Here is a 22,687-nt window from a genome sequence, read left to right as displayed (position 1 = left end):
ACCCACAAAAAAAAAAAAAAAAAAAAAAAAAAAAAAAAAACTAACTACTGGTGAAAGCACACCCACACACAGTAGGCACCCAAATCTCTCTCTCTCTTTCTCTTTTCCATTTCTATTAATATTTGCCATTTCTCTCAAGGATTTAAACAGGTAAGCTTTAAAAGGATCCTAAGATTCTACCCACAAGAAACATGATGATTTTCACATCTAAAGTTTTATTTAAGGAAACATCTCAGGTAGGTATTGCCATTTTGTATGACTCTACAGTGAGAATACTCCTTGACCTTAAAGGTATTTGGTCAATGTTGCCTTATCACTTCAGGAAACAAAAGATCAGCAAGAAGTGCTATATAATTTTTTAAATAAAGAGATTACTTGCTTCACTTTAGTTTTAGGTATTAGTATTACTGTTAAAGAAATATCAGACTGAAGAGTGGATAAGGGATATGTTTCCAGCCCAGCAGCTTCAATGAATGCACTTTATCTGCCTCAGTTTATATGATTTTGTATTGTTTGACATGTTGGATGATATTTTAGGTTGAAAACTAAGAATCTCCTAAATGGACTATTTTATCTAATTGAATTGAAAGCTTTTATTTGTGTTGAGGATGCTATCCATAAGTCCATTTGATATAAGGCTTATCATTTATTTTAAATGCAAGCTCTTGGGCTTATTATAAATCATTCTTCAAACTCTGCATTTAAAATAGCCTTAATAATCTAGATCCTATATTATTATACTTATACCTCAGCATACGACTACTACACAAAAAAAGGTCAGAAAAAAAGTCATCAATGATTTCAGTGTTTATAGGCCCAAAATATTAGTAGAAATGATACTAGAAACTAGAATTTTGGAGTAGCAGTTTCTGTGCTAAATACTTAACATGCATTATAGTTAACATTAACATGCATTATTATTATTCACATTGGTGGCTTGAGATAGGCTGTGTTATTATTCCCATTGTACAGAGATTTTAATAAATTTGACCAACTCATGGCTAGTAAGCCACAGAACTGTGATGCTAACCTGCGTCTGAGTGACTTCAGAGGCAAAGCTTTTAACCAATAGGCAGATGAAAAACTCCACTAGACATTCCTTCTTTTACAATGTATCAAGGGGCTATAGCTCATCTTACCTGGGTGTATATTGAAAAAATAGAATCTGTAGCCTTTCAGACTCAAACCCATTTCAGATAAACTAGGGGAAAATGCCCTACCTGGAGATTCTCATCTCATTAAAATGCTCATTAAAAAGTTAAGCCCCTTTGAGATACTTGAGTTTTTCTGCTCTCTTCTCCCCAGGGACTTGCCATGCCTGTCTGTGACTATTTTTTCTGAGGCTGGATGCAGAACAATTTCATGGTTCCAAGCTTCCAGATATTGATGTGTTGCAAGTACACACTTCTGTGGCACCAAATAACTAAATGAATATCATTCAATAACTAATTTTGTGGGGAAAAAGATGATTTCTCCCCATTGTATGTTAGTTTCCCAGCAGAGAATGAGAAAAATGCAAATAAGAGATGAGGTAAAGAACCTAAATATAGATAAAAGAAATTCAAGGAATTGGAGCATGGTGTCCTCTCCCAGAGTCTCACTCTTCAGTGTCATTGTTTTTCGTATTTTTGTGACTTCTTCCACTCAGATATCTCCAGAGAGGCAAAGGTTGGAGCCATACTGAAACTTTGTGCTGCTTTTCTTGCTTTTTCAGATGACCCGCTACACCACCATCACCTACAGCATTCTCACAGTTCAGAAGAGTTCTACTAAATTTTTAATATACTGTCTTTTTCGATGGCAGAGAGCCCCTTTTGCTGAATATCAGCCCTAGACACATGAATTATATATCTATAAATACACTCATAAAACAAAAAGGCAGGGCATCCTTCAGGGCTAAAATAGACCTTTTATATCCCTAGTGATCTCTCTGGTTTAAAGAAAAACACAACCCTGTCAAAAAAGGGTATATATTCCTGATTTAAAATGCTAACTTTAAGGAATATGGATCGTTCTTATTCCAAACCAAAGAAAAATTCTGGGGATGGAATAGGAAATTAGAGTTGTGATGGATTAGAGGTTTTGTATTACTCTGCCTGCAACCCCTTATGACTTCAAGCTTGTTGCTTCTATGAATACTTTCATAAGCATAGACATCTGGTAGATCACTGATTTCACGGTCTTCGGGCAGTGAAAAAAAAAATTATCAGCTGCTCCAACATTTCTGAGGAAACTCACTTTAGATTAATACAAATAAACATGAAATCTTAAATAGCCTTCTGCAATCTAAGTCATTTCTAGTAAGGATCTAATGATGGGAGAAACACATCCTTCACCTCCTTATCTCAAATGATGTGTGCCCTTGGACCTCCTAGGACACTAGAATCATCTTAAATCTTAAATATGGAATTTGATATTAAAATGGACTATACACCCCAACTCACATACTTGTCCCAGGCATCTTCCACGTTTATAGTTACCCCAAAATTTCCCCCTACTTTCACTTTTATTCCCCTTTGTAATACCAACTCCTACATCCCAGTGGACTCCCTTTTAAATTAAAGACATTTTTCCAATTCCTTGAGATGCCAGGAGAGGGGAGCTATGAAAGTTCCTATGATTTCATTGATTAAACACTACCAGGATTTGGGCTCAAATGTCCCTGACAGGGGCATCATTTATCATTTTTATCACTGCTACTAGGATTAATAACAAAATGACAAAGAAATTGAAGATTAGCAGTTTTAACAGATTCTGTTATTTAAACTTTGCAACAGCATACCCATCATTTTAGTTTGGAAATAAGCTCTTATCATTTCACTTAAAGGATCACCAACCTTTTAGAAGCTCTTTGTAAATTAGTGAGCTTCAAGACCCTCTTTTCATCCCCTTATCAAAAGGATGATTTTCACTTTTTTTTTTTTCTGCTCCAAGAGAGATACTCACATTAGGGTGTTGAATGAGAAGTGAATAGCAAAGGAAAGTGGAAGTGATTCAACTGCAGAATGAGTAGTTTGTAGATTTTGTAGATTTTTAACAACAAAGACACAGTGGAAGCTTTAGCTGGGGTTGAAAAGACAAGGGGGTAAAAAAAAAAGGCAAATGTAAGACTCCAGTTGGGTGTCACAGATGGTACACTAAAATTGCAAGTGAATGCCACTCTGTAATCATGAAGACAGTGATATTAATCTCACTTAAAGGGGCACTATCATCCTACTTAACAATTTGCCTTTATATTTAATTATTTGTTCCAGGACTTTGCCTCCCAACAAATCCGTCATTCCTTGTCCTTTATCCAAGTTTACTCTCCACTTAATAAACAATGGGTTGATTTTTATCCTTGCCCTAAAAAGCAAATGACTCTCGGTATTTGTTCCAGAAAAGAACACCCATTCTAGGTGAGATGGGTACAAAAACCCTGTCTTGTTCTCTAAAGGAAAGTAAAATCATCCCTGAGCGATCCCTAGGGAACTTTAACAGACTGCATGAGGCTTCACTCCTCTCTCCTCACTGCTCTTTTCTTACTCAGACACTGCCTTCTTCCACATATCATCTTAAATATAACACTCAGGGCCTCCCTACCAGAAGAATAAGAAGAAAAGGTAACTCAGGGTTAGTTTTAGGACTGGCTTACCTTTAGGGACCTGTGTTCCAAATCCCATTTATAAAAATTAGCAAAAGTATGTAAATTATGCATTAACTAAGTTGCAAGATCTATGAATTACATATCTTCACAACGTAAAAACAATAGGCATGCTTGTCCAGGAAAGCAAGTCTGAAGCTTTGTCAAATCTGCAAAAATCGGTTTGCTCAATAGTTTCAAACTCTGAGCACTAGAAAAGAAGCTTGGGGCTTAAAGCACAGACTAAAATATCATCTTGAGATTCTCAGAAAGATTCTTGTTTTATTTCCCCACATGTGCTAACATCATCAGGTAGGCCAGGGATGACTGTACTGTGCTCTCTTGTCCCTTCCCCTTCCTTAAGATACGCATTACGTACATCATTGCCACGCTCCCCAACTCAGTTTCTTTCTGCAGAGAATAAAAGCTTCTGATGTGGTGCAAGCAGTTCTTCTCTGGTGCTCTGAAGGTGTGCGGTAGCTTTCTTTTCAGGAGGCTTTTTCTTAGCACACCTGAAACCTGGGCAGTTCAGATGCAGCAGGTCAGAAAGAAGACTTCAACCATAATATCGTATTATCATCTCAACTGTCTGACTATCTGGGTCAGGGACATATCATGCCATCCCTGCTAGAGGATTTTTAAAAACAATAGTTGGAATAATTTTTAAAATAAATTTAATGAAGAGACATGAACTGTGACTTCTTGATTCTTTCTCTGTTTGAAAATAACACTGTAAAGAAACACAGGAGAGACTGAAGACTGATTATCTTGCTTACATACATGAATAATAAGCTTGGCCCTACAATTAGGTGAGTAACAGCCACCACAGAATATTTGTGGTAACCATAATTTGCAGGGCACTATGATTCAGTGAACTATTCTGAACTTCCTTTCCTGACCTAGTCCTCATATGTTTATAAGTGCAATAACTAGGGTCTGTGGGTAAACCAATAAATATCTGCCATTCTAAGAAATAAAAGGAATCCAAATTGGAAAAAGGAATCACTGATTTTAAAAACTACTTTGCTATCTCTACATTTCTGAATCTAAAAGTAAGTTTCCAGTAAGTCATGGATATGTAGCCTGGGTATTCTTAAAATCTAGTGTCTTCTCAGTATATATTACATATAGCATAAAAGCAATATATAAATATAATACTAGACCAATGCAAAACAAGTTGTTGTTTTATAGTCAGGGGAATTTCTGGAAAAGCATCATCAAGATGGGCTTGTTAGATGAACATTTTCAACCTACTGTAAGTTTCCCTTACTTAGCATATAGTAAATGAAGACTGCACTTGATAAATGTGAAATAAAAGGTAGTAACTTAAAATACTAAAGATGAGCTCTTTTATATTCCTTAATCTTGATCTCAGTGACATGGAAAATATGTCATTCTCATCCTAATGGGAGCAAATAAGTAGAAACCCAAGAAAAAAATAAGGAAATGCTATGGCTCACAGATTAATCACATGCATATGTGCATGTACGTACACACACACACACACACACACACACACACACACACACACACACAACACATAATTTTCATGGTCAGTATTTGCAACAGTATAGGTGAAGGTCATTATCCCATAAGCAGATCCTGGAAAAAGCCTATTTGAATTCTATCTAAATAATTACTTGAGAGTATCTTTAAAAATCTAAGCCCCCCGGAGCGGCTGGGCCCGTTAGCCATGACCGCTGAGCCTGCGCGTCCGGAGCCTGTGCTCCGCAACGGGAGAGGCCACAACAGCGAGAGGCCCGCGTACTGCAAAAAAAAAAAAAAAAAATCTAAGCCCCCAATCTAAGGATTTCAGGTTTTGATGGCAAGAGGCATATAATGGGCTAGAAGTATAGCCCAATAATCAGCCTAGAAGTAGAGAGGATCCCTATGTGGATCCAAGTCATTTTATTATAATTTCTGAGGTGTAACCTATGAACTATACATGCATTCATTGAGTGTGGCTGTGAATTGTTTTTCTACAAATATACTAATTCTGTTTTTCTTTTTCTTTTCAATCCCAGGAGGTGAATTAGTTATCCCTCTTCTTGTAGAAGACCCTTTAGCTACCCCTCCTATTGCTACTCGTGCACCTTCCATTACACTCCCCCCTACCTTTCGCCCCCTCCTCACCATTATTGAGACCACCAAAGATTCCCTGTCCATGACCTCTGAGGCGGGGTTACCTTGCTTGTCGGACCAAGGCAGCGATGGTTGTGATGATGATGGCTTGGTGATATCTGGGTATGGCTCAGGGGAAACCTTTGACTCTAACCTGCCCCCTACTGATGATGAAGATTTTTACACCACCTTCTCCTTGGTAACAGATAAGAGTCTTTCCACTTCAATCTTCGAAGGTGGCTACAAAGCACATGCGCCCAAGTGGGAATCCAAGGACTTTAGACCTAACAAAGTCTCCGAAACTAGTAGGACTACTACCACATCTTTGTCCCCTGAGCTGATCCGCTTCACAGCTTCCTCCTCGTCTGGGATGGTGCCCAAATTGCCAGCTGGCAAAATGAATAACCGTGATCTCAAACCCCAGCCTGATATAGTCTTGCTTCCGTTGCCCACTGCCTATGAGCTAGACAGCACCAAACTGAAGAGCCCACTAATTACTTCCCCCATGTTCCGTAATGTGCCCACAGCAAACCCCACGGAGCCGGGAGTCAGACGGGTTCCGGGGGCCTCAGAGGTGATCCGGGAGTCGAGCAGTACAACAGGGATGGTCGTCGGCATTGTGGCTGCTGCCGCCCTCTGCATCTTGATCCTCCTGTACGCCATGTACAAGTACAGGAACAGGGACGAGGGGTCCTATCAAGTGGACGAGACGCGGAACTACATCAGCAACTCGGCGCAGAGCAATGGCACGCTCCTCAAGGAGAAGCAGCAGAGCTCGAAGAGTGGCCACAAGAAACAGAAAAACAAGGACAAAGAGTATTATGTGTAAACATGACACCGCTAACGATACGCGAATTTAAAACACAGGATTATTTCTATATAAATATATAAATACTTGGAAAATGAGATTTCACAGATGTCAGAACTGTTCTAACTATGAGATGGGGTATACCATGACTATGGTGGGGGAAATCATTTTTAAAAGAACACACACAAAGATGTACCTACCTATAAGATTCAGCCATGGCTGCTTTGATTCAGTCACTGCTCGGAGACAGTTCTTTCTGCCCTGCTGTGTCATAAAGCACACACTTTGCCCTCTGGAGCGAGCAGATGGCTCCCCCCACTTTCGTGGACTTGGAAGCTTCTTTCTCTTTAGGACCTTTCATCCAAGGTAGAAGACTTCATGGCTTACTTGTTCCATAACTCCAAGTGAGTCTGTAATAATGTTTGTGAAGCTTGACTGTAATAATGTTTGGTTTTTTTTTGGTTTAATTATGTAAAAAACGAAAAAAAAAAAGAAAAGAAAAAGTTAAAAACAAAAACAGAAACAAAAAAAAACCCACCCTTATCTGGGTCTGGCCAGTGTGTGCGTAACTTTTCAAGATCTGAGGGGAAAAAATGGCTTTTGGGTATTTGTTTAATTTTTGAGACTAACTGGACATAAGAAGAAGAAAAAAAAAAATCTCAGAAAACAGAAGAGAGACTATTGCCATATGAACTCAAAAGCTACCATGGTGTCCACTCTACATATCAGGTTGTGGCGTTTCTAGAATCTGTTGTCTATTTCCTATGCGATGCTTTGCTGAACACATAGCAAAATCATGGGATGGATGATAATATTGATTTGAAAAGCTGGTTCCTCAGGATCGAATTCCAGAATTTGCCACCCAAACCCTGAACAGATGGGGTTAGGGCTGGTTTTATCAGAGCTATTGGCTTTACTTAACAATATTGTTCCTGTCCATGAGCCCAGCCAAATTGTGGTAAAGGAGAAAGCCCCATAAACTAAAACAGAGCCTTTCCTAGGGAAGGGGAACGGGGGTGGGCTGGATCTGTGACTGATCGAAATGCATGCAAATAGAAAAGAAAAGACAATACAAGAAGTCTGTTAAAGAATCAAAACAGACAATAGGTGAGTTCAACTTGTGATGGAACCACAAAAGGTCACACAAGCCAAACATGGCATGACAGAGTGCAGAATTCATAGTTCTTTCCCCGCCCCCAACATGATAATGTTTTTCCTAGTGATTTAATTTTGCAGCCTGACATTTATGGATAACTCTATCCTTCCATTTGCTCACGTCTCCCTTCACCCATCTTTTCTAAAAATAATAAATGAATAAAGCTGCTGTGACACACAAAAAAATGGAATTTAATAGTATAATATATATAAATAAATATATATACAGATATATTTATCATGGTATGTTTGATGGGATGACTGAAACAGGAAAACTGTTAAAATCTTGAAGTGGAATGAGAATGTTGTTTTAAAAGAAAATAACAAAACAACAAAAAAGTAAACCTTAAAATGTGAAGTGTGAGTTTAATTTTGTCACAGTTAACTGTGTCAAAGAGAATAAAAAAATCTTCTCAGATTTTGTTTACATATTTTACTACATTTTTGCTGGTATAATTCCTTAGCCACCTGTGTACATACTGCTTTGAGAACTGTTCTTTCCTTTCTATTTGTTTATTTCAGTTTGTTTGGTTTATGTTCCAGTTGTCTTTCTTTATGAAAAGAGGAAATGATGTACAGAAAAACAATAAACTTGTTGTGTGGCCATACCTATCCCAATAGCAAGAGACAAAGCAAGACAAATATTCACACAAAAATGAAATGTGTTCTCTGGAGGGTCAGATACATACAGTTTCTTTTGTACAGATGAAAATCAATCAGCTGTTTAGATTTAGAAATCTACTCTTGCTGGTTTTTGTACGTTGCATGAATATTTGACTTTGAAAAAGTATCTTAAAGACGTGGGGCAAACGCAATCTAAACAATGGTAGCCTTTACTAATATGTATGGAAGGAGGTGTTCTTCATTACCTGATATTTCAATGTGTTAAGAGTTTTGGATTATTTTGTTGTCATTGAAAAAGACAGGATTATAAAGAGATATCAAAGCACGATTTAGATAACCTAAATGGCCCAACCTATATGAAGTTGATTATATCTCGATGTCTGTAAAAGATTGCTGTTCTTGGCGTCTTGAGGTCTTGTGAACTGATTTCCTGCTTTCTTTCTTTACATTTTTTATTTGAGTAAAAATACATTTATTATATTCCTTTTAGTGTAAGTTTCTATTTGGACAATTTTATGGGAACATGTGCATTCTGTACGTGAGCTTCTATCATATTGCTGTTGTTTTATGAGCAGACTCTTAAGGAATTTATTTTATGATGTTGTGAAGTTACTGCTTTTTCTTTTTCCTTTTCTCTTTTATTTCACATTTGCATTTTAGTTCAAGGATATGCTTAGCAATAAAATGTTCTTCCCAAAAGCTTGTATGATGATGTATTTTTATTTTCCAAACATTTGGTAAAAGACCTTGTACTGGGGCTAAATATGTCATGTCAAATTAAAAGCCAAGTAATCTAGGACCATGTTCATGTGAAATAAAATATTATAACCAGTTACTAATACTTATATAAGCTTATCAAAAGTGACATATTTGGGGGCTAAACAATTATTGTCTGTCAACTGAGGCATTATTATTTAGACTGCTATGATCAAGTAACCAGGGGAAAACACTTTTCTGAACAGGTAAGATGACAGAAGCATTGTATTCTGGAAAAAATATTGTTAGATACTATTTTTTTAAATGTTTGGCAACTTTTAAGTATTTGCTGTAAGTTAACAAACTTACAGAACCATGTTCATGTTTGAAACACTGGAAAGCTTTAAATGCATTCTTTCCAAGCCTCCCGCCATATTGACATTTTTTAGAAAAGTACTAAATCCAAAGTCAAAATTTAAATGAGTGCTTAAATTTTAAAAGCTTCTTTCTAGATTTTCAGATTACAAAATTCTGCTAGCATTCATTATAGCTAGAACCTTTCTCATGCCTCAGGTGTCCTTGATATGCTGGTTCCTTAAGCACATGCTTACTTTGCCAACTGGATAATCCATCATGATACTCTACCTTTTCCACCATGATCTAGAAATGTGGGTTAACTGAACACCCGTACTCTAGCCATATATTGGTTACCAATTTTTAAAGAGTTAGAATTAAAAGCAAATATAATTAACCCTGTTCCTTCAGATTTCACTGATGCAATGGTTATGCTATTAACTATCATGGAGATGGAAAAAAAATAAGGCTCAATGATGTCAAACTATGGAAAGTTCCTTTTTTGATTCCTGCCTCAGATAATTTACGTGAAGCAATCATTTATCAATGCCCATGATATGCCAGATACTATGTTAAGTGTTTTGGTTTATGTAGTCAGTTTAATCCCTGAGTGGTAGATAGCATTTTCCTCATCTTAAAGATGAGGAAACAAAGACATGACGAGCTTAAGGACAACTTGGCTAGTACATTTCTAATCATGTTAAAAGTCAGGGGGGCTTCCCTGGTGGCACAGTGGTTGAGAGTCCGCCTGCCGATGCAGGGGACATGGGTTCGTGCCCCAGTCCAGGAAGATCCCACATGCCGCAGAGCGGCTGGGCCCGTGAGCCATGGCCACTGAGCCTGCACGTCCGGAGCCTGTGCTCCACCACGGGAGAGGCCACAACAGTGAGAGGCCCACATACCACAAAAAAAAAAAAAAAAAAAAGTCAGGCCTTGCTGACCTGGAGGTCAGTGGGATGTCGTGAAAAGGGTACAGGCACTGAGGCCAGACACAGCTGAGTTGGAACCCCAGCTGGACTATTCACTGTGTATGGACAATTTCACTATGTCTCTGAGATTTGACTTCCTCATCTGAAAACTGTGACACCTCAATGACCTTGCCTCACAATATAGTTTGGGTAAAAAAAATTGAAATAATGTGTTTTAATTGTGATTGTTACAGAGTAGGGGCTCAACAAGGTTAGTCTCCATCACTTGAGTTCTATACTAGTCATTTACAATAGCTGCCTTCTAGAATTACAAATTCTACAATAAATTCTATAATAAAAAGAGAGTTAATTAGTAATTGTCAAGAAATGTTGCCAAGTCATGACTTGGATTTAGTAGCTAATTGATAGTAAATCAATTTATCAATTGATAATTGATAAAACTAGTATTTTCTAATCATATACTTTGATTGAGGGCATGACTGCAACTAGTAAACATGTGTTATTGACAACTGGTAGCATGAATCTGTCTGACAGCATATTTTAAGCAAGCGACCAAAAGTTAGGGTAAGTAAGGAAGGTACAGATTTCAGAAAATGTTCAACTTCCAGAGAAATTCTGAGACGATGGCTAATGTGGTAGATTCATCAGGATCTAAGTGGCACTTGCTCAGATACTTTGGTTAATGTCCATGAGCAGAAATAATTTATTATCTCCATGAGGGAGTACTGAGACGGTACCGTTCCTTTCCAGTGTGTTTAACTTTGGCCACAGGCTTTGGAATCAGAAAAGCTTAGTTCAAATCTTGGCTCTGAATCCTGGGTCTGTCCTTTACCAGCTGTGAAACCTTGAGTAAAGTGTGCAGTGACTCTAACTTCATCCATGAAACTGGAATGAAATGGCCTCCTCTTAGTGCTATTCTATAACTAAATGAGCTAATGTGTATACAAGTGCCTGGTTATAAGCACAGTGGCTGGCCAATAGCCCTCAAACAGTGATGCCTAAATTATCTTATTAATCATCTGTTATTATCCTAGAAGAAAAATAATACAAAACTCTTTCTTAACATCTACAGAAGATACATATAGGAGAGCCCCAGAACAATCATATGACTTCTGTAACCTAACATCATAATTGTTTTTATTCCTCTTACAGTTGAAATCACACCAATTTATTGATTCTTTGAGTTCTCCTTGAGTTTTCCACCAGAAATGTGCCTACCCCTGTAAAGCTCTTTACCTCAATCAACTCCTTCAGTATAGAGGCCATAGAAAGTTTCAAATGATAAACTATTATTTACCTCAAAGGACAGTCTTCCATGCTTCCCAAATCATAGTTATTATTGCCTTAGACACACCTTCAAAATTCTATATTAGCTTTCCCTCCATAGACTTTCTAAGTGTCACTATTTAACGTGCAATCCGAGAACCACTTTAAGCATTTACTCGTTTGATAATTCAACCAACATTTACTGAACACTCATGTGCCTGCCAATCTACTATTGGCTATTGTCACTTTGTTTCAATGAAAGCAGAAAATGGTAATGGGAATTTTAAGCCTTTTTAACTCTTGTATAGATCCATATAGGCCCAGGTTCTCTTCCCCCATTTTCAAGTTGAAGTTTGATTTTTCTCCAAAAATATCCCAAGCTGTATTTGTTCCAGTTGAATTGAAATCCTGATACTGTTTGAGATTAGTTTGATGATTAATGTATTTATTAGGCATTTTTAAATGATTACTGTGTCTTAAATTGAGAGGGTTAATGAGTTTATAATCTACTATTATAATCTACTAAGGGTTGCACAATCAAGCTGTCAAAGTTCAAGTGCAAACTAAGCTCTGTGGGGGTTCAGAAGAAATAACTTATGGTAAGGTTTCACAGAAGAGGTGACATATTAGGTAAACCTTGAAAATTTGATAGGCAGAGATCAGAGCTGCATGCCATTCCAAGCAAAGTACTGAAGTGGGAGGCAGTAGGTGAAAACCATAATTTGGATGGATCACAGATTGTATAAAGTACACTAGTGGAAGATATGGCTCAGAAGGTTTCCGAAATTTGTCAGTGAAAGGGAAGAGAGAGTCGAGAGAATGTCTTGAGAAGTTCTCAGGGTCAAGGGTTAATTTGTCATTGAGCGAAGAGGACACAGGAGGAAAAAGGCAACAACTGATATACTCTCAGAGAGGGTGAAAGATTATTGGAGTAATCAAGTTTCCAGAGAGAGGTGTTACTCTGAACAGAGAAGGGGTAAGCTGTTCTTCCGATAGAGCAATGAAGGAGAAAATGGAATCAGAAACTGACATATTGCAGTGGAGGTGACAGAATATGCGACAGCTATAGTCAGAGAACCTCAATATTCTAGGTAAATCAAAGGCAAAGTTATGTACCTAATAGTGAGGCTGTGAGCACGTGGCAGGAGTCTGTTGACAACCTGTTAGGTAGGCAGCTAATGAAAGTGTTTGTTAGAAGTTGGCTGTCTTTATCTGGCATTAATAGCAATACTTTAACGCAGATGTAGAGAATGGACTTGAGGACATGGGGAGGGGGAAGGGTAAGCTGGGACGAAGTGAGAGAGTGGCATGGACATATATACACTACCAAATGTAAAACCGATAGCTAGTGGGAAGCAGCCGCATAGCACAGGGAGATCAGCTCGGTGCTCTGTGACCACCTAGAGGGGTGGGTTAAGGAGGGTGGGAGGGAGACACAAGAGGGAGGAGATATGGGGATATATGTATATGTATAGCTGATGCACTTTGTTATAAAGCAGAAACTAACACACCATTGTAGAGCAATTATATTCCAATAAAGATGTTTAAAAAAATAGCAATACTTTATATTTTTGCAACATTTCTTCTATATCTCATGACTTGAAATCTAATCTCGTGGTTCCAAATTTAGAGCTCTTTCAATTATGTAATGGTGGCTCTAAAGAAACAAGTCATTTTATACTTCTTCAGAGCATTTGGAGCTAAGGAAGAGCATGAGAAGATGTGTTTGTCTACTCAGGGTGCCATAACAAAATGCCATAGGTTGGGTGGCTTAAACAACAGAAGTTTTTTTCCCACAGTTCTGGAGGCTGGAAGTCCCAGATCAAGATCCGGCAGGACTCCTTTTTTGGTGAGGACCTTCTTCCTGGTTTACAGATGACCACCTTCTCACCCTGTACTCATATGACCTTTCTTCTGTGCATGTGCAAGAGAGAAAGGATCTCTTCCTCTTCGTGTAAGGCCACAGTCTTATCAGATCATGTCCCCACCCTTAGGACCTCATTTAACTTTACCTCCTAAAGATCCTATCTCCAAATACAGTCACACTGGGGGGTTAGGACTTCGGCATATTAATTTGGGGGGTGGCAGACACAATTCAGTCCACCATAGATGTACATGGTGTTGGGAATTGGTAAGGTGAAAATTTTCAAGGCTCAAAGGAGTCAAGGAATCCAGAAGAAACTCTAGCCTTGTTGATGTGAGTACATGCGCTAGGTAGAAGAGCAAATAAATCCAAGAGAGACTAAACAGAGCAGAATAGGATCGTAGGAATAGGGACCAGGATTTGAAAGCAGTATTACGGTTGTATGAGAGGCCCTAGAAGACAGGAACACCTAAAGGGAAGCCAGTGGCAAATTTGGAAATATATTAAATGAATAGTGTGAGCTTCAAGAGACTGTGCTTAGGTACGTGGGTTCTGGAGTCAGAATGCAATGGCATGTATTCTGGTGCTGTAACTTTGGATAAATTTCTTAGTCTACATAAGGCTCAGGTTTCGTTCCTATAAAAGGAAATTATAATATTACCTATTGTGTAGGTTTGTCAGGAAAGGTTAAATAAAATAATGCATGGGAAAATGCTTAGCCTGTACCTGACACATAATAAACCTTAATAGAAGTTGATCATTATTACAATCTGGCCTCGTTATCTGACTCAGGCAGGATCAAAGTTAGCTGCTACTTGCATGCTAGCCAGCACCAGAAACTGCATAAATATATGTTAGGCAATCACTCTATTTTCCTACTTCTTTCCTTTGCCAAGAAAATATAAAGTGCAGTTGCTTGCTCATTGGCAAAGTTTCCCCTTTACTACCACTAAAGTTCTCTGCTTCCAGGGTCCAGCTTGGATTATGCCCAGGGAAGGCTCACATCCTGAGATTTTCACTCCCCACCTGGGTTTCTAGTCCTTGGATTTCCTGTGACAGTTGGTCAATTAAACACCAGGAAGCCAAGAGGTCTTCAGAGAACCTTCCGCCCCTTTAGTGATATGCATTATTTTTTTTTAATATTTTATTTTATCATGAACGCTTAACGTGAGATTTACCCTCTAATCGACAAGTATAAAATTTCAGTTAAGAAGAATAAATTCTAGAGATATGCTGTACAACATTGAACCTACAGTCAACAATACTGTGTTGTACACTTAAAAGTTCATGATCTTTCTTAAACTCTAAATGTGTTCAGTTAATCACGTTGAACTGAATTTGAATCTTTCTATATATGCACATAAAGCATAAGATCACAAATTCAAGAAACATTAAAATTTTTCTAAATAAATTAACTTTTTCCCTCACTTTAATCCAGTAGAACAATTTATTAATTGTATTCCAATGGGTCAAAGAATGCTGATAAACGTAGTAATTAACTGCACCTGGTCCATCAGCAAAATGATAACCTAGTCATACAGACCTTCATCTCCAAAGCAGAAAGGACCACGGTCCCCTCTTCCATGCCAGGGATCTCTGTGTATTGGGGGTTTGTCTTTAATTTGACTTTTTACTGTGAACATTTTCAAATATTTTCAAAAGTAAAGAGACTAGTATAACAAAACCCCCATTTATTCATTATCTAATTTCAAGAATTATTAGTGTTTCGCTATTCTTGTTTTATCTATGCCCACCTCTCCATGAAAGAATGTCCTTTAATACCACACAATGTTAAGAAACACAAAAGAAGCATTAAAAGAATAGTTTTTGTTGGATCTCTTGACCTGAGTCTTATTCTTATTCAGTGTGTTTTAGAGTAACTAAACCTAACAATGGGCTCTTTCCAATGGGCAATTAATGGCATGATTCCAGTTCTTTATTCAATAACAACATGAAAGACGAGATTAACTGCTAAGTAGACTCTTCACCATTTAATGAGATTGCCTGAAAACTGAAAGGATTTTTCAGCTTGTACGTATTTCAATTCAACTGTGTTTGATCACTTTTTGAAATGAATAGAGAAGTCTATAGATTATATACAGCTGCTTAATCTTTTGTAAAATGTGACATCTTGGACTAGAATCCATGTTCTCCTTCAAGGGAATGGGTAAGGGAGACTACTACTTATTTGCACCTGTGGAAGCTAAGAAATTCTCAGTTTTATCTCTAGAAATGTGATCACAAATCTGCTAGCATTTTTCCCTAGGATTATATTCATGTATTTGCAATAACTGTAACTACACTGAATTTGCGTGAGTCTACATGGAAGAGATAGTTCATTAAGCACATTCTCAAGTTATAATGTTATCACTGCTCCACTGTCGGTTGAAAATCATGATTTTCTCTTCTTTGCTCTCACTCACTGCAATTTTTGGCCTAGAATTTTCATCATAAAAGTATTATGAGAGAGAGAGAGAGAAAGTTATTTATAGACTATTTGATAGTCTTCTTTTCCATCGAAAAGTCAAAATAAGTGTTAGGAAAAATGGATAGAACCACCACAAACTCTTGCTTCTTGGTTTCATGGGGAGAATGAAACCAAGAATGAAGAGTAAAAGAGTAGGTTTCAACAAGTAAACCACTTTCCTGTTTCTACTCTGTGCTCAGCCGTTTGCCTATTTATTTATTTATTTATTTAATTAAAAAACTTTTTTTTGCGGCAGTTGGGGGAACCTAGCAGACCACACATAAATCTTCTTAAAACAAACAAACAATAAAGGTTGTCTAGGTTTGCAAGGAAGGACAATTAGGCAGGGTGAGAAGTGGAGTGCAAGGTAGTTTAAATTAAGGGTATCATTAAAACTGAAAAACTAAAATTTCTTTAGTATTATGGTGTAGTTTTCGATGTTCATACATCACCCAGGAAAATGTGCTTATGTGCACGTATGGGCATGAGTAACCAGATCTGGGGTTTTTTTTTTTGTTTGTTTGGGATTTTGTTTTTGCAAAATGCTTTACTGTTTCCATTTGGCCCAAGGCTTGGGAGAGGGCTCCAGGGCGGTTACAAAGCTGCCTAGTGGCCTCAGAGAGAGGCTTCAGGCAGATGCCCTGACACCGTCGGAGCTCCTCAAAGGCCGCTGGGCTTCGGCTCCCAGTCATGCTTGAAGTTGAGCCTTTGGAAGAGATACTTGCCCAGCCCAGCCTGGGGACCAGCCAGCCTGCGGAGCTTAGCCAGGTGGTCAACGTCTTCTTGATGAGTTTCAGCTGCTCCTCCAGGAAGCGGCTCTCCAGGAAGTCACAGAGGTGGGGGTCTGCCTGCGCAGAACCCAGGAAATGCCGGTCCACGAGGGCCTGATTCAGGTTCTTCTCCATGAGAATGGTGGCTTCCCTCGTGTCCTGGGTTTTACCCACTCATCTTGGGACGCCTCCTGCTCGTCCTGGAAGAGGGCGTGGCTGCCTCGCTGGTTTTGCATTTTCAAGAGACGCTAGGCACCCTCACGCTTCTCTTCGGCCAGTTCACAGAAAACGTGGTCCACGCCTTCCAAAGCCACATCGTCGCGGTGGAAATAGAAGCCCAGAGAGAGGTAGGTGGAGGAGGCCCGCAGATGCATGTTGACCTTGGTGGCATAATTCCGACGAATCTAGGAGCTCATGGTTTATTGGTAATACGGAGCTAGGCTCAAAAAATGGTGTCGTCGGCTAGTCTGGGTGACCAAGAATAGCTGAGTGGCAGATTCCTAAGTTTGCGAAGGAGAAAATGTTGGAGGGTGGTCAGAGGATGGAGCAAGGGGCGTCGCTGGGTCTGTTTCATCCAAACGCTGTTGAAGCAAGAGACAGATGGGCAGGACTGCTGAGCACCCTGCCCAGACCTGCTTTGATGTGCAATTGGAAGTGGGAAACTAGGATAGCTGTTCCTTATAAACCAAACAGGGAGGGAAATGTGGGCAAGCGGAGGAGGGCAGAAGTAGAAGAGCTGCTCCCGAATCCCTGTGGTCGGTAATTGCTTAGACGATAGGTCCAGAATTAGGGCGTCTAAACAGTTAAGTCTCTCCCTCCTCTTGCCTTCTCCCCCTCTCCCACCCAACCTCTGCATTCCAGATAGAGTGTCAGATGTTGACGAATAAGCTCTGAGTTTACACACACACACATAGTCTCTGCACTCTTTCGTAAAAAAGGGAAAAACAGGTACTTAATTTATGGTAATTGCAAAATGCTTTAACCACTGGGCTGGTCTTTTGTGATGGTCTTTATGTATCTTTTTCCCTTTTCTTTTCTAAATTTAAAGCTTCCTTAAACAGTCATATTAAAACATGGTTTCCTTAACATATATTATGAAGACATAAGTCACTTCTCTGTGTAGTTGGACAGGCCTTTCTTGACTTCCTCACTTGGCAGGTGCAAGCTGCAATTTGATAAGATATATATGCACTGGGGCAGTAGATTTTTTGGTTTTGGGTTTTGTTTGATGAATCCTAATTTTTTCTAGCTTTATTGAGGCATAGCTGGCATATAATATTGTGTAAGTTTAAAGTGTGCAAAGTGCTGATTTGATACATGTATATATTGTATGTGTATTGTATACATGTGTGTGCATATTACCACAAGTTTAGTTAACATGTTCACCACTTCACATAATGTTTTGAGTGTGTGACATTTAAGATTTACATTCTTAACAGCTTTCAAGAATACAATACAGTATTGTCAACTAGAGTCACCATGTTGTTGGCTAGAGCTCCAGAACATATTCATCGCAGAACTTGAAGTTTGTACCTTTTTTTTGTTTGTTTTGTTTTTTGCGGTACGCGGGCCTCTCACCGCCGTGGCCTCTCCCGTTGAAGAGCACAGGCTCAGCGGCCATGGCTCACGGGCCCAGCCGCCCCGCGGCACGCGGGATCCTCCCGGACCGGGGCACGAACCCATGTCCCCCGCATCGGCAGGCGGACTCCCAACCACTGTGCCACCAGGGAAGCCCTGAAGTTTGTACCTTTTTTATCAACATCTCCCCTTTCCCGCTGCCACTCCACCCCTGGCAGCTACCAGTCTGCTCTCTGCTTCTCTGAGTTCTGCTTTTTCATATTATATGTGTAAGTGAGATCATACAGCATTTGTCTTTCTCTGTCTGACTTATTTCACTTAGCAAAAGGCCCTCGAGTTTCATCCATGTGTTGCAAATAGCAGAATTTTCTTCTTTTTATGGTTGAATAATATTTCATTGTGTGTGTATCTATATTATATATTATAGATGTATTATATATAATATATATATATATATCACATTTCCTTTATCTGTTCATCTGTCAAAGGACATTTATATTGTTTCCATGGCTTGGCTATTATGAGTAATGCTGCGACGAACGTGAAGGTACAGATGCCTATTTAGGATGGTGATTTCATTTCCTTTGAATATATATCCAGAAGTGGGATTGCTGGTTCATACCATAGTTCTAGTTTTAATTTTCTGAGGAACCCCATACTGTTTTCCATAGTGGCTGCAACAATTTACATTCCCACCAACACAAGGGTTCCCTTTGTTTCACATTCCTGCCAACACTTATCTCTTGTCTTTTTCATAATTGCCATTTTAACAGATGTAAAGTGGTAGCTCCAGGTGCTTTTGGTTTGCATTTCCCTGATAATTAATGATATTGAGTGCTTTTTCATGTACTTATATTTGTATGTCTTCTTTTTTCTTTGCCCATTTTTTGATCATATTATTTGTTTTCTTGCTATTGACTTGTAAGAGTTCCTTATTTATTTTGGGGCTTCCCTGGTGGCGCAGTGGTTGAGAGTCCGCCTGCCGATGCAGGGGACACGGGTTCGTGCCCCGGTCCGGGAAGATCCCACATGCCACGGCGCGGCTGGGCCCGTGAGCCATGGCTGCTGGGCCTGCGCTCCGGAGCCTGTGCTCCGCAACGGGAGAGGCCACAGCAGTGAGAGGCCCGCGTACCAAAAAAAAAAAAAAAAAGAGTTCCTTATATATTTTGGATATTAGCCCCTTAAAAGAGATACAGTTTGCAAATATTTTCGCCCATACAGTAGGCTGGCTTTGCATTTTGTTGAATTTTCTTTGGCGGTGCAGAATTTTTGTTTGATGTAGTTCTTCTTCTTAACTTTTGCTTTTGTTGCTTATGCTTTTGGTGTTACAGCCAAAAAACATTTCCAAGACCAATGTCAAAGAGCTTTTTCTCTTTGTTTTCTCCTAGGAGTTTTACACTTTTAGGTCTTATGTTTAAGTATGCAATCCATTTCAAGTTCATTTTGTTAGTGATAAAAACAGGGGTCCAAATTCATTGTTTTGCATTTGAATGTCTAGTTTTCCCAAAACCATTTATTGAAGAGACTATCCTTTCCCCATTGGGTATTCTTAGCTCCCTTGTCAAATACTAGTTGACTGTATACATGTGGGTTTATTTCTGGGCTCTCAATCCTGTCCCATTGGTATATGTGTCTACTTTTATGCCAGTACCATACTGCTTTGATTATTATAATTTTATATTCAATAACTTTATATTACAATGTAATATAGTTTGAAATCAGGAAGTATGATGCCTTCAGCTTTGTTTTCTCTGAAGATTGCTTGGCTATTCAAGGTCTTTGCGGTTCCATATGAATTTTAGGATCATATTCTCTATTTCTGTGAAAAATACCGGGAATTTTGATAGGGATTGCATTGAATCTCTACATGGCTTTGGGTAGTACAGACATTTTAACAATATTAAACTCTTCCAATTCATGAACATGGGATAACTTTCCTTTTATCTGTGTCTTTTTCAATTTATTTCATCAGTATCTTATGGTTTTCAGTGTACAGGTCTTTCACTATCTTGGTTAAATGTGTTTCTAAGTATTTTATTCTTTTTCTTTTGTTTTTTTTTTTGGCTGCGTTGGGTCTTCACTGCTGTGTGCGGGCTTTCTCTAGTTGCCGTGAGTGGGGGCTACTCTTCGTTGAGGTGCACAGGCTTCTTATTGCTGTGGCTTCCCTTGTTGCAGAGCATGGACTCTAGGTGTGTGGGCTTCAGTAGTTGGGGCATGTGGGCTCAGTAGTTGTGGCTCGTGGGCTCTAGAGCACAGGCTCAGTAGTTGTGGCACACAGGCTTAGTTGCTCCAGGGCATGTGGGATCTTCCTGGACCAGGACTCAAACCCGTGTCCCCTGCATTGGCAGGCAGATTCTTAATCACTGCACCACCAAGGAAGCCCAGTATTTTATTCTTTTTGATGCTATTATAAATGGGATTATTTTTCTTTATTTCTTTTACAGATAGCTTATTGTTAATGTATAGAAACAGAACTGACTTTTGTATGTTGATTTTGTTTCCTGAAACATTACTGACTTCATTCATTCTAACATTTTTCCATTGGAGTCTTTAGGGTTTTCCATATATAAGACCACATTATCTGCAAACAGAGATAATTTTACTTTCTTTCTGATTGGATTCTTTTTATTTCTTTTCCTTGCCTATTTGTTCTGTCTCGGACTTCCAGTACTATGTTGAATAGGAATGGTGAGAGTGGGCACATTTGTCTTGTTCCTGATCTTAGAGGAAATGCTTTTAAACTTTCACTATTGAGTATGAAGTTAACTGAGTTTGTCATATATGCTGAGGTACCTCCCTTCTGTACCTACTTTGTTGAGAGCTTTTATCATAATGATGGAGAATTTTGTCAAATGCTTTTTCTGCATCTATTGAGATGATCATATGATTTTTATCTCTCATTCTATTAATGTGATATATCACATTGTTTGATTTGCATATGCTGAACTATCCCTGCATCCTAGGGATAAATCCTACTTGATCATGGTGTATGATCCTTACAATATGCTATTGAATTTGGTTTGAGGATTTTTGCATCTATGCTCATCAGGGATTAGGCTGTAGTTTTCTTTTCTTGTAGTGTCCTCAGCTGGCTTTGGTATCAGTATAATGCTGGTTTTTGATTACTAATTCAGTCTCATCTCTCATTATTGGTTTGTTCAGATTTTCTATTTCTTCCTGATTCAGTCTTGGTAGGTTGTATGTTTTTAGGAATTTATCCATTTCTTCTAGGTTGTCCAATTTTTTGGCATATAATCATTCATAGTAGGCTCATATGATCCCTTGCATTTCTGTGGTATCAGTTGTAACATCTCTTCTTTATAATATTTTTGAGTCATCTCTCTTTTCTCATGGTAAATCTAGCTAAAGATTTGTCAACTTTGTTTATCTTTTCAAAGAACCAACTATTAGTTTTGCTGATCTTTTCTATTGTTCTCCTGTTCTCTATTTCTGCTCTGATCTTTGTTATTTCCTTGCTTCTTTTAACTTTGGGCTTAGTTTGTTTTTCTACTACCTTAAGGTGTAAAGTTAGATTGCTTATTTGAGATCTTTCTTTTTTCGTAATAGGCATTTATCACTATAAATTTTCTTCTTAGAACCACTTTGCTGCAGCCCATACATTTTCAAGTGTTGTATTTCCATTTTTGTTTGTTTCAACATATTTTTGTATTTCCCTTTTAATTTTTTCTTTGATCCATTAGTTGTTCAGGAGTGTGATGTTTAATTTCTACATATTTGTGAATTTTCCAGTTTTCCTACTTATTAATTTCTAGTTTCATATTATTGTAGTTGGAAAAGATATTTGACATGATTTCAATCTTTTTAAACTTGCAAAGACTTGTTTTGTGAATGTAAGATCTGTCATTGGAGAATGTTCTGCATGTGCATGAGAAGCATAGGTTTTCTGCTGCTGTTGGATGTAATGTTTTGTATAGGTCTGTTAGGTCCATTTGGTCTAAAGGATAGTTCAAGTCCATTGTTCCCTTATGGATTTTCTGTCTGGATGACTTATTTATTGAAGTGCATTATTAAAGTCCCCTACTACTATTGTATTGTTGTCTCTTTTCCCCTTCAGATTTGTTCATGTTTGTTCAGTATATTTAGGTGGTCCAACATTGGGTTAATGTGTTTATAATTGTTACATCTTCTTGATGAATTAACCCCTTTATCATTATATAATGACCATCTTTATCTCCTGTGACAGTTTTTGGCTAAAAGTCTATTTTGTCTGATATAAGTCACTACCTCTTCTTTCTTTTGGTTTCCATTTACATGGAATAACTTTTTCTAACCTTTCACTTTGAGCCTATGTGTATCCTTAAAGCTGATGTGAATTTCATGTAGGCAGCATATGGTTGGGTCTGTTTTTTTTGTTTTTTTTTTTTTGCTGCACGCAGGCCTCTCACTGCTGTGGCCTCTCGCGTTGCGGAGCA

The 22,687-nt window shown here is 38.4% G+C and overlaps 1 protein-coding gene and 1 pseudogene across 2 annotated transcripts in view; one reads left to right on the top strand and one right to left on the bottom strand.

Moving 5' to 3' along the window:
- Positions 1-9,331, top strand: part of LOC103083838 (neurexin-3-beta) — a 385,778-nt gene extending 376,447 nt beyond the window's left edge. Inside the window, exon 5 of one of the 2 annotated variants that reach the window (XM_007451554.1) lies at positions 5,647-9,331. In XM_007451554.1, coding sequence (XP_007451616.1) covers positions 5,647-6,572 — 926 coding nt within the window. In that variant the 3' untranslated portion in view covers positions 6,573-9,331. The remainder of the gene's footprint in view (positions 1-5,646) is intronic. The other variant, XM_007451555.1, reaches the window with a different exon arrangement.
- Positions 9,332-14,757: 5,426 nt separating this feature from the next.
- Positions 14,758-17,092, bottom strand: LOC103084298 (ferritin light chain pseudogene; annotated as a pseudogene).
- Positions 17,093-22,687: the final 5,595 nt, after the last annotated feature.

The sequence above is a fragment of the Lipotes vexillifer genome, unplaced genomic scaffold (genome assembly GCF_000442215.2).
Source record: "Lipotes vexillifer unplaced genomic scaffold, Lipotes_vexillifer_v1.1 scaffold1248, whole genome shotgun sequence".
In the NCBI taxonomy this organism is placed as follows: Eukaryota; Metazoa; Chordata; class Mammalia; order Artiodactyla; family Lipotidae; genus Lipotes; species Lipotes vexillifer.
This window is presented reverse-complemented; position numbering and strand designations above follow the sequence as displayed.